Source organism: Antechinus flavipes, chromosome 2 (genome assembly GCF_016432865.1).
Source record: "Antechinus flavipes isolate AdamAnt ecotype Samford, QLD, Australia chromosome 2, AdamAnt_v2, whole genome shotgun sequence".
In the NCBI taxonomy this organism is placed as follows: domain Eukaryota; kingdom Metazoa; phylum Chordata; class Mammalia; order Dasyuromorphia; family Dasyuridae; genus Antechinus; species Antechinus flavipes.
In genome coordinates this window covers 261,951,934-261,965,319 of record NC_067399.1, presented here as the reverse complement: position 1 = coordinate 261,965,319, position 13,386 = coordinate 261,951,934, and the positions used below count along the sequence as shown (strand labels likewise).

At 33.5% G+C, this 13,386-nt stretch overlaps 1 protein-coding gene across 1 annotated transcript; it reads left to right on the top strand.

Moving 5' to 3' along the window:
- The first annotated feature begins 11,728 nt into the window (after nt 1–11,728).
- On the top strand, nt 11,729–12,679 carry LOC127552493 (olfactory receptor 11G2-like). Its single transcript, XM_051982997.1, has one exon. It carries the CDS (start codon nt 11,729–11,731, stop codon nt 12,677–12,679), a length of 951 nt encoding a protein of 316 aa, XP_051838957.1.
- The last annotated feature ends 707 nt before the right edge of the window (nt 12,680–13,386 follow it).

Sequence of the window (13,386 nt, the reverse complement as noted above, 5' to 3'; positions counted from 1 at the left end):
TGACCCAGAAGTCAGAAGGAACTGAATTAAAATATGACCTCAGATAGTTAAATATGACCCTGGGCAAGTCATTTACCCCAACTGCCAAAAAAAGACTTTACTTACTCTGACTTTTGAAACATATCTGTGTCTTAAATTCATCTTTGTCTTCCTGAATTCCTGACTACATATCTCTTCTGGTTATCTGGTAACCTCATGCTCTTTTTTAACTATTCTTTTTTACTCCTAATAAAGTCATGCTCCACTGACCATGATATACTCTTTCATTCTATGCCAATTTAATTATGTGAAATTATATTAAACAGAACAGTTAGTTCCACAAGAAAAATTTTTATATCAATACAATATGGCAATTGTCAGCAGACCTAAAAAGTGATTCCTCACTAGAACTCAAAGGTAAATTCAAATTATTGCCAGCACCCTGTTTTAATTTTTGACGATTGGTAACTGTGGGCTTTTATCTGACTACAGGATAATGGGAGGTAAGAGTGTGTTAGGACAGCTCAATAATCTGTTGTATCTTAATCTATATTAACAAAGGTAACCAATGTCTGGCACTGACATTCTATCCCCCTATATTCTGCCCTGGTTACACCCCATCTGAAGTATAAAACTCAAATCTGAGCTCCACATTTTAGAGATAATATAGAAAATATAATGAGTGGAAAATGACTTTTTAAAAATAAGTTAAAAGATTGAAAATGTTAAAGTATTGGGGGACATGAGGACAAGAAAGGAAAGATTTCTGGAGAGAAACCCTAACTTTCTGAGTTCTTGAAGCATGATGATGTAATAATGAAAGATTATACTTGCTCTATTATCTGAGACCCTGAGGATTTCACAATTCATAAAGTTAATGGAGATTTCATTAGAAACATTACCTTGATTAGTATTTCACAATGAGACTTGTCATTTCACCAAGTTATCCTCTACCACTCTGCTTTATTTTGATTTTTTTATTAGTAAACTAAATGATTTTTTATGTATTTAGTAAATTAAAAATTAGTAAACTAAATTAGTAAACCATACCTCAGATTATTAAAAAGGATATTGACAATAAACTATTATTCAAGATAAAATCTACTACCATCATAGATGTGATCTAGATGGTAAAGAGCTTGGATGATGTCTCTCATTTCTCACTTTTCATGATTCAGAAAGTTTTCTTGTAAAATCCTCATATCAACTCTATAAGCAAGGGGACAAAAATTATCCCAGCATTGGTAGAGGAGGAAATGGATAATAAAACTGAACTCGTAATATGTAAATATAGGTATAGTATTGTCTTCCTAACATTAATTAGCTAATTTAATGATTCATTTAACTTCCATAGGCCTCAATATTTTTTCATTTAAAAAATAGGATTATATAACTTTGTTTTAACATGACCAAAGGAACAATAAAATAGAGAAAAGAGATAAAGGAATACATCTCAATGGTAATCTTCAAATCCCACCATTTCAAATAGGACTTTTTCAGTGTTTTCTTCTCCTGTAGTCATGGTGTTATCCTCTTTGGATGTTTATAAAAGAACTCTCTCAATGGAGATAATACCTGAATAGGAATGATAGAGTTAATAATAAGAAATATTATTTAAAACTGCTCATAATTGACTTTTGGAACAAAATTGAAAAGGTGGTCAAAGCTGAAAATATAATTAGCATCAAAAAACCCTCTGGATACAGTCACAATCGAGACATAAAAAAAAGCTATAAATTGGATATTTTTAGATGCTTTGAGGATAGTCCTAATTTAGAGAGGATGATATGATGAAGCTCAAATTGAGAATATTTTCCTTTTTACATTGTCTTTATGAATTTATGATGGAAAATTCTATCTACACCCAGACAAAAAAATGATGGAGCCTGAATGCAGATTAAAACTACAATTATTGTAGTGGGTTTTTCCTTTCACAAACTTTAATTTTTTGAAAATTGTTTCTTCTTCAAAAGAAATAGAACAAGCTATTAATCAACTTCCTAAGAAAACATCTCCAGGGTCAGATGGATTTACATGTGAATTCTACCAAACATTTCAAGAGCTCCAATGCTATATAAATTATTTGAAAAAACAGGGAAAGAAGGACTCCTACCAAATTCCTTTTATAACACAGACATGGTACTGATACCTAAACCAAATAGGATGAAAACACAGAAAGAAAATTATAGACCAATTTCCCTAATGATTATTGATGCAAAAATCTTAAATAAAGAGTTACCAACAAGAATACAGAAAGTCATCTCCAGAATAATACACAATGATCATGTAGGATTTATACCAGGAATTAAGGCATGGTTCAATATTAGGAAAACTATCAGCATAATCAACTATATCAATAACTAAACTAATAAAAATCATATGATCATCTTAATAGATGCAGAAAAAGCATTTGATAAAATCCAATGTCCATTCTTATTAAAAACAATATAGGAATCAATGGACTTTTGCTTAAAATAGTAGCATCTATTTAAAATATTTAAAATTTGTGACCAAAGAAGACCATTATTGAACACGAAATTGAAAATTGTAATTATATTTAGTTAAAAAGATTTTGTACAAACAAAACTAATGCAGACAAGTTTAGAAGGGAAGCAATACATTAATAAAACATTTTTACATTCAAAGGTTGTAATAAAGGCCTCATTTCCAAAATATATAGAAAATTGACTCAAATTTACAAGAATTCAAGCCATTCTCCAATTGATAAATGGTCAAAGGATATGAACAGATAATTTTTAGATGCAAAAATTGAAATCATTTCTAGTTATATGAAAAGATGCTCTAAATAACTATTTATCAGAGAAATTAAACTAAGGCAACTCTGACGTACCATTACACGCCTCTCAGATTGGCTAAAATGACAGAAAAAGATAGTGATGTATATGGGAGGGGATATGAAAAAACTGGGATATTCATGCATTGTTAGTGGAATTGTGAATGGATTCAACCATTCTGGAAAGCAATTTGGAACTATGCTCAAAAGGCTATCAAACTGTGCATACCCTTTGATCCAGCAGTGTTTCTACTGGGCTTTTATTCCAAAGAGATCTTAAAGGAGGGAAAGAGACTCACATGTGCAAAAATGTTTGTGGCTGCCCTATTTGTAGTGGCAAGAAACAGGAAGTTGAGTGGATGCCAATTGAAGAATAGCTGAAAAAGTTATGGTATATGAATATTATGGAATATTATTGTTCTATTAAAAATGATCTTCAGGATGATGTCAGACAGGCTTGGAGAAACTTACAGGAACTGATGCTAAGTCAAATGAGCAGCACTTGGAGATCATTGTACACTGCAACAACAAGATTATATGATGATCACTTCTGATGGATGTGACTCTTCTCAACAATAAAATGATTCAGGCCAGTTCCAATGATTTTATGATGAAGAGAGCCATCTACATTCAGAGAGAGGAGTGTGGGAATTGAGTGTGGTTCACAATATAACGTTTTCACTTCTTTTGTTGTTTTCTCATTTTTCTTCTTTTTTGATCAGATTTTTGTTGTGCAGCAAAATAATTATATATATACACATACATATGTGTATGTGTGTGTGTGTGTGTATATATATTATGCCTATATTTGATTTACATATATTTTACCATGTTTAACATATTGGATTACTGTGATGACCGCGCCAGCACCCAGGACACCTCAGAATCAGCCGGAGTCAGGGTAAGCAAAAGTCCTTAGTCTTTATTCTTGGTCTCTAGATGCAGGATTGAACAGGATGGAAGCAGAATCTCCGCGACCGCCTTCTCCCTCATCTACCACAAAGAGTGACTTTGGCTCATCTTACTCCACTCCCTAGTCCCTCTTACAATCCTCTGTATATTCCAAACATTGAGCCAGCACAGGATAGTGGAAAGGACCATTTTCCAAAGATATGCTCATAGAGTATTGTCCAATCAGTAATTAGCCCTAAGTGCTTGAACCAACCTCAGTGCAATAACTCAAGTATTTCAGCCCTCTACAGATTACTTGCCATCTAGAGTACAGAGTGGGAGAAGAGGGGGGATTGCAACCCAGAATTTTGCAAGGGTCATTGTTGAAAAATTATCCTTGTAATTCTTTTGAAGATAAAAAACTTCAATAAAAAAAGAAAGTTTTTCACAACCAAAAAGAATGCAACCAAGATTAGCAGGAAAGTGGAGAGCTGGGAAACAATTTTAACCACCAGTGTTTTTGATAATGGTCTCATTTGTAAAATACATGAAGAAGAGTTAAATTTATAAGAATACAAGTCATTTCCCAATTCATAAATGTTCAAAAAATATGAACAGGCAGTTGTATAATCATATAAAAATTCTCTAAATCACTATTGATTAGAAATAGTTCTGAAGTACTACTTCATCCCTATCAAATTTACTAATATAACACGATAATAATGTTTTGGAAACTTGAGACATTAATGCATCATTGGAATTGTATACCTAGATCCATTCTGGAGAGTACTTTAGAATTATCCCCAAAAGTGATAAATTGTCCACACGTACTCTGTGATCCAGCAATACTACTACTAGGTAAGTATCCCAAAGAGATCAAAAAAAAAAAGCAAAAAGAACATACATGTACAAAAATAGGGAGAAAAATTTAGAATTCAAGGTTCTATAAAAATAATGCTGAAAATTAGCTTTACGTGTAATTAAAAATATATTTTACAAAAAAATTAATTAATTAAAATAATAAAAATCTACATTAAATTATCTTTGATCAGAACTAGGCATCTAGAACAGGGATTCCTGACAAGTAGATAGATTCAAGAAGTCTATGAACTTTTTAAAAAATATTTTGACAACTATTAAAGTATAATTGAATTTCCTTTATAGTACTATTAGTTTTATTTTGTATATTAAAAACATTATTATGAGAAGTCAGTCCAAAGGTTTTACCAGTCTGCCAAAGAGAACTGTGACACTAAAAACCTTAAATATGAATGGATCTGAGGAGATCATTTTCTTCAAAACTCTCAGTAATTTCAGCAGCTTTTTTCTAGAATATAGAAATTTGTAACCAAAAATAAATAAATAAACCTGTCGTTTAGGAAATAGATGTTTCTCAAATTTTCTCTGTTCAATATGAGTCTGTGAAGGGTTTATGATTAAAGTTGTCTTCATAACACAAAAAATAAAAGGCTTCATCACATAATGCTTGGAGCACTGTATATGAAGATATATATGTATATATTTTACAGATGAAATGGATGGAAATATAGACATGTATCTGGAGTTAAATGAGGTCTTCAGGGAGGATTAGTTCCTCTGGCATGAAGGCATGCCAAGTCTTTTTCAGGGTTGTTCATTTACATTTGGTGTGTACCTGTCATTCAACTTTCACCTATGGCTCCAAGAATCCGTAATATACATAGCAGCTACACCACAATAAAACTATCTCAGCAGACTAGCTAAACCAGGTTGAGAGTACCCAACAGGCTTCAAACTTATCAATGAGGAAGGAAGAAGTCTAACCCAAGTATGTAAAGACTTCTCCTCATGAGATGGGTAAATGATAGCAATTTATTCCAATGGCCATGAAAGTGCTTAGAGTTTGGTCAGACACTGAAGACATCAAGACCACTGGACGGATCCTAGGTCATTGCCAGTCACCCTGTCTTTTGTCTTAACATTGAACTTTGATAACCCTGGAAGAGAGTATATAGCAGATGAATTTGCACAACACTGCCTCACTTAAATCCAATTCATATGAAAGTCAAGACATCACCTATAATGTCATCAGTCCTCTTCAGAAACAAAGGATGAACAACAACAATTATATCATTTGAGGATGCAGATTCTTTTATTCAAGTCCTATTGCCTACCATTAAATTCCATGACTTGGGGTAAATCATTCTACTACTTCAAACTTTAAGATATTGTCCCCTATCTCAAATGGTAATTAACCTCTTTATGACTTTCTCTTATTTTTAACCCTATTTTTCCTTGCTGGAACCAATACACATAAATATAACCCTTCTTTTACAAGGCAACTCTAAATGGGACTTCCTAAACTGCTCACTTTTCTCTTTCTGCCCCTTCCTTGGATTAGTGGGAAGTCTACCATAAGGCCTTCCTTGGGTTATCTTGACATTTCCAGGATGGAGCACAAGGGCAGTATCTAGATGATCCTTATGCTCACCACATGACCAGTCCATATATCCTTTTGATTATGTACTTTATATCTTTTGCACTATATCATTCGTGTAATCTTTCATTTGCAATGTGTTGTAGTCTCTGACCATAAATTTTTCCTTTTCCCTTTGTGTTATCCTTTATTTTTTTGTACGCTACAGTGTTTTCATAACACATAATTTCACAAGAATAAACATTAGTCTTTAAAAAAAGACCAATGTTTCCACTACGAGAATTTCTTTTGCTTGATTATGCATATTTTTACCATGGTTTTGCTTTTTGTTCTTTTACCAGGAGTGAGGAAGGAGAGGAAGAAAAACTAGACTTTTTTAAAAATTTTTTTGGACCTTTTATTATTTTATTTCATTTTTAATGAACCTTTGTTTCAGGGAGAATCTTCAGGTTATTAAAAGAACAAAGTTGACATAATTCCTTCTTCCCCCACAATTCAGTTCTAAACAGGATTAACAGGTGCATTGTAGAAGATGTATGCATATGCATGCACACATGCACACACACACACACACACACACACACACACGCTGATGTTGTCCATCCAATTTTCTAGAAAACACGCATTTTGCATCTACTTGGTTTTCCCCTGGAATGTGACCAAATGCTTTTAAATGATTGTTGACTTAATTTAAAAGAATCTGAGATGTTCCAGAAGTTGTATCTAAATGGAAGGATGACTCACTCACTAGACTTAGACATTCCAGTAGACAAATTGGTGGAGATGGATTTATGATGAATCCAAAAACAAGAAACATAATTTCATAAAATATTCAGTATTCTCATATTACATGAATTATAAGTATTATTAAACTATCATATTTATATTACATATATTATACATAATGTATTAAATATAATATTGTATTTATTACATTGTGACTATTATTAAAAAAGAAAAACTTATGGAAAGAATTGTAGTTTATGCTGCAAAGAATGAAGAGAAATTCTATCATGACCTCCATAAGACCCTCCAATAAGTTAACCAACTGTTCAACAAACATTTGTAAGTGCTATGTACCAGGCAAAGTGTTAAGTGCTGAAGATTTTTTTTAAAAACAATAACAGCACAAACTTTGCCTTCAATGAGCTTACAGAGACAATAGGTTAACAACTAGGTATATAAAATATATAAACAAAGTAGATAAAGACAGTCAGAAAAGGGAAGGCATTATCGACTGGGCAGACTATGAAAGGCCTCCTACAGAAAATAGATTTGAAGAAAAACAGGAATACTAAGAGAGGGAGGTGATGTGGCAGAGCATTCTAGGTATAGGAACAGTCAGTACAAGATAAGATGAAAGTGTCTGAGAAAGTGTAAGTAGATTAATGTAGTTTGATCATAAAATACATTGAAGGAAGTGAGACATTTAGAAATATGGAAAGATAGAAAGAGAAAGGTTATTTAAAAAACTATAAATGATTAACAAAGGACTTGATATTTGATAATAGGAGTAATAGGGAGCCACTAGACCTCAGGTGAAGATAAGTTTTGGAGAAAAGAAAGTGATATGTCCAAATCTTAGCTTTAGAAAAATCACAATAGGCAACTAAGTGAAGAAAGGAATGATGTGGGGCAATTAGTAGGTTAAAAAAAATTGAGGAGAGGTGTTGGGGACCTAAATTAGATACTTGTTTTGACTGACAGTTGAGAAGATAACATTTATAAAAGATATTGAAAATTAATTACAAAATTAAGTCAACATAATTATAAGTTCACATGTATATAGCACTTAATAGCTTAGAAACATTTTACACACATTATCTCATTTGATTCTCACAATTACATTGTGAAGGGTTATCCTCATTTTACAGATAATAAGACAGAAGTTGTCAGAGCTTATGTTACCTGCCCACATATCTAGAAATTATCTGAGGCCAAATTCAAGTTTTATTGACTCCAAGTTCACTGCCAAGACCTTAGTGCAAAGCAGACAAAGGAAAGGATAATTTGTTTTAATGCAATGAAAAATATGGTTCAAGAATAAAGAATAAGATCTGTGCATGATGCAGAAGTCTTATTCTCATACATCATGAAGAATTTATCCAAGAAAATAATTGGGAGACCCTGGATATGACCAGAACTAATTAGCATCACATACACAAAAAAGCAAAGAAAATTACTATGTTACTAAAAACAAAAGGGTTCATTAGTATATGAAAGCATTACATATAGTAGGTGTTCAATAGATGCTTCTCTAATTAAAATCACATTAAAAATCATCCCTAAGGAACACAGGAACTCAAGGAAAGGAAATAATTGGCAAAAATTTTCCCCTGGCACTATTCTTCTTGAATTAACAAATTAATCCCTCAAGGAGATAGACTGAGGGGAGTGGGGAGTTTAAGATGGAAAACAGCCTTATATTGTCTTTGTCCTTTGGCAAATATACTGAAAGATCTTCACACTAATGTAATTCTTCTACTCTTGGCCCTTTGCTTTCTTTCCTTCAGAATCTCAATGATACAAGGAGAACAGAGGATTGGGAATGAGGATTATCAGACTCCCTACCTTGACACAGGAAATAAGGCACATAACCGGTGATTGAACCTGTCAACAACAACAAAAAAAAAAAAAAAAAAAAAAGCAAAATGCATCTTCCTCTCCAACCTTTCACTCCAAGATTTCTTAATGACCAGCTTGTGATTCCAGGTATGTGGGTTCCTCTCGATCTGTTCCAACAATCAAATGCCTTTCAAGTATGCCCTAGTTGGTTTTTCCACATTCCCATCAGGTTCTTCAGTAATACTAATGTGTATTATTCATGTGTAATGTTCACCTCTATATCCTAAGGTTCAGAGCCACTGAAACACACATATATCATCACAACCACCACTTCAGTTTATTACTTCCTGACACATGTTAGAACCACCTGGTTCCACTCTCTATTTCCAAGATCCAAAGACCAAAATGCCTTCAATGTCTTTTTCTGTACAATGAAAATTTTCTCTCTTTATTCTTCCTCTTCTTCTTTTTCCTCCTCTTTCCAAGAGAAAGAACGATAGATTTCATTTCAAAAACATGGATTTTTATCTTACATGTACTTCTCAACATTTGGGCAAGGAGTACCTTATCTCTCTGAGTCCTTGGTTCCCTCAGATATAAAATTAGAGAGCTGGATTTGATAATCTCTAGTAACCCTCCAAAACTTCTCTTTTTTCTTTTTTTAATTCTTCCTCCTCTACAATTTCCTTTTCATTTTCTCTTCATCATCACTCTTTGTTCTTTCCCCTTCTTCATTTCTAATTCTCTTAGAATTCCTAGAACCAAATTCATTCATCCTCTTCCTTGATCATTAGCTCCTTTAGCTGTTCCCCTGAAATACTAATGAAAAGATAGAAGAAATCACTGTAGACCTGAATCTTAGAAAAAAAAGATGGATTTCAAAGGACATCATCATCAACCTTGGAGGGAGTACATTGTAGGGGTAATAATCTTTGGAGATGCAAAATGGAAATAATCAAGGAATTCCAAGTACAACAATTTATTTTACAAGCTAAGGAGCAAACTCCCCTATTTAGAGATTCTGGTGGATACCATTAGGTGATTAGGGCAGAGTAAAAATCAGGATTTCTTATAAAGCAAAAGCCATCTTTTCATGTATTTGGCAGTAGGCTCTCAGGAGATAAATGATAGCAGTCCTTGACTAGAGATTCAGTCCCAGAACATCTTTCTGTTGCATTCTATAATCCTTTTCTTTGCCTCAGAATGAAATACTTGGAGGTTGCACAGAATAATAGTCCATAAGTTTGAAGCTGGAAATTATCTTAAACATCAATGAATACAACCTCTCATTTTACAGATGAAGAAAATGAAACACAGAGAGGTTAACAGGACTTGTCCAAAGTTGTACTGTATATATCTAGGGTGGAATTTAAACTCAGATCTTTATGTCTCCAAATTAATTGCTCTTTTTCATATTATATTTGTACATTACCCACCAAACCCCACATGTATGATCTATTTAGGAAATATGTCAAAAAGAATGGGCAAATATCTCAACTCTTGCTAAATCTGATTGTTTCTTTTTCTGTTAATGACAAAAATGACTTGTATTTGTATAACATTTCTAGGTTTGCTAAGTACTTTAAACATATTATCGCATTTGATCCCTACAATATCACTGTAAGGTAGGTATTATCATTATTCCCATTTTAGAGAGCAAGAAATTGAGATTTATTGGTTATTTATATATGACAATACAGACAAAATTAATAATAAAGAATCCCCTTACTCTAAGTCTTGTATTCTTTCTGATATTTGATGATTTTTGTACCCAGGAAATTTCCTCATATAAAATATCTTTAAACAAAGAGCTTCTAAAATGCACCTGGAATGTGCAAAATGTCAGTTTAATAATGAGTATAAAGCCCTATGTATTATGTAAATGGAAGAGAGCACAAGATATATTTTCCACAGCTCACAAGAAGTTCCCTGAGAACACTGGAGTAAAGGAAGTCCTTTTGATTAGGTATTTAAAGAAGATAGTCATGAAAAGAGACCTAGTGTATCCAATACCTAGGGCTCATACCTGGAAATGATATATGTGCTAAGAGCAAAGTGAATAAGTACAAGGCCAGAAACATTTGAAATGAGGAAGAATAGTGTAGCTACATCAGCCTCTCACATTTAGCCTTTTTTGCTGGGATATATACAGAGATTCATAATTGTCTGTGCTGAGATGATTTCTTGATTCTTGTTGTTCTAAAGCATACATCCAGCATACATCAGAATAATAGAATGAAAGTTTGATCAGACACAGACTACTACTTCATGTCTAAATCATGGCAGCTCAACATTCTCCATATTTATCATCAGCCAATTAGCATGAATTAAATGCCCACTATCTTTCAGGAACTGTGCTAAGTTCTGTACCTATAGAAGACTGACAGATGAGGTGTATTGAGATCTCATTTCAGTAAGGATAATTATATAATATCAGAGAAACTCAAATTAAGTGAATATGGAGGAGAAAATTATGTTATCACTGCTTCTGATTCTGGGAAAATCAGCTTGCAACAAAGAGAGTTAAAATTAATAACAATAATTTAGAATAAAGAATAGGAGTCATTGAAATGTATGTCACTGGTGACAGAAAGAAGTTTAGGAAAATCTTTTTTCCCAACTTGCAAGAAATAGATGTCTGTAACTTGACATATAATAAATGAATAATCATTGTTTATACAGGTTGTCTCAAAAGTCTTAGTGTTGTTTTGAGCGTTAATCGCTGAAAATTGCATGGTCTTTCAGGACAACCTGTCTAGCAATTTGAAGTTTGAAAAATTATTTCATTGGACCTCCCAACAACTTGGAGACTAAAGTTAGTATTATCCTCATCTTACTGATGAGGAAATAGAGGTTCAGAAAAGATAAATAATCTGCTCATTGCTATATAGCTAGTAAATGTTAGAGGTGGAATCTGAATCCAAATCTTCCTGGCTCCACATCCAACATGATACACACTATGATACATTGCCACTATAGACACTAAAACTATACTCCCAATGTACTAAGCTATTTATCAATAAATCATTGGATTTGTCAATAAGACAAATTTTGTCTTTTGTTTTGTTTTAGCTTATGGGAAAATGAATATTTATAGCATTCACAACATCTCCAATCATATTGCTGGTTTCATCCTTCTTGGTTTCCCTTGTCATAGAGAGACCCAGCTCATCTTTTTTTCACTGTTATTTGTCATCTATATTCTAACTCTACTGGGAAATGGGGCCATCATTTGTGCAGTAATCTGGGATCAGAGACTCCAAACACCAATGTATGTGCTCCTGGCCAACTTCTCCTTTTTAGAGATTTGGTATGTTACTACTATCATCCCTAATATGTTGACTAACTTCCTCTCTGAAACCAAGATTATCTCCTTCTCTGGATGCTTCCTCCAGTTCTACTTCTTCTTCTCTTTGGGTATCACAGAATGTTTTTTTCTAGCAATTATGGCATTTGACAGATACTTAGCCATCTGCCAACCTCTGCACTATCCAACTATCATGACAGGACGTCTCTGCACCAACCTGATGATTAGCTGCTGGGCACTTGGCTTCCTCTGGTTCCTGATCCCCATCATTATTATTTCTCAGATGTCCTTCTGTGATCCTAAGATTATTGACCACTTTGTCTGTGACTCTGGGCCACTATTAGCTCTTACATGCACCCAAGTTCCTATGATGGAGCTCACTTGTTCCACCTTGAGTTCTCTGAACCTCTTTGCCCCTTTTGGATTCATCATGGGGTCTTATGCCCTTGTCCTGAGAGCTGTGCTGAAAGTCCCTTCTGTAGCGGGTCGTCGAAAAGCCTTTTCCACTTGTGGTTCTCACTTAGCTGTAGTTTCACTATTCTATGGATCTGTGATGGTGATGTATGTAAAGCCAAATTCAGGGCATGATTCTGGGACCCAGAAAATTGTGACTCTCTTTTATTCTGTTGTCACCCCATTCTTAAACCCTTTGATCTACAGTCTTAGAAACAGAGAAATGAAGGAAGCACTCAAGAAGGTTCTAGGAAAGAGAGAATTAAAATCTTAATATAAGAGATCCTTGAGGGAACATCTAAGTCTTTAACATTCTTCACAAGATAAAGGACAGGAAAATTTAATTCCTTTCCATACCCAGTTATTAAATTTCAATAACCATGGAATCTCATTATTTTTCTAACCTTGATATAATTTGCCCAGGATTGCATAAGCATATCTCAGAAGAGAGACCTGAATCCATCCAGGTCCTCCTGGCTTTGAGGCCAAGTATTCATGTAATAGACCACCTTTTAGAGTTTTCTGGCTACAGCAATCAATTGGAGCTAACACAGACATAAAATACTTAGCATTTTCAGCAAAAGTATGAGTATGTCTAAATTAGTACATTAAGTGTAATTATGCTCTCCATGCTTTAAAAAAGTGGTATGAGGCAGCTAGGTGGCACAGTGGATAGAGCACCATTCCTCAATTCAGAAGGACCTGAGTTCAAATTTGGTCTCAGACACTTAACACTTCTTTGCTGTGTGACTTTGGACAAGTCACTTGATCCCAATTTTTTCAGCAAAAAAAAAAAAAAAACATGGTATGACATTTTGAGAAAACAACACAAAATGCTCACAAATGACTAGGGTAAAGAGAGTGACAAGGGAGAAGAGTTGCTAAATGGAGACATACTTAATATTCAAATTATAGTTACAAAAGACAAAGTTTAAAAAATCTATTTAAATAACTTAAAATATGCTTTGTAAAATAAATTTG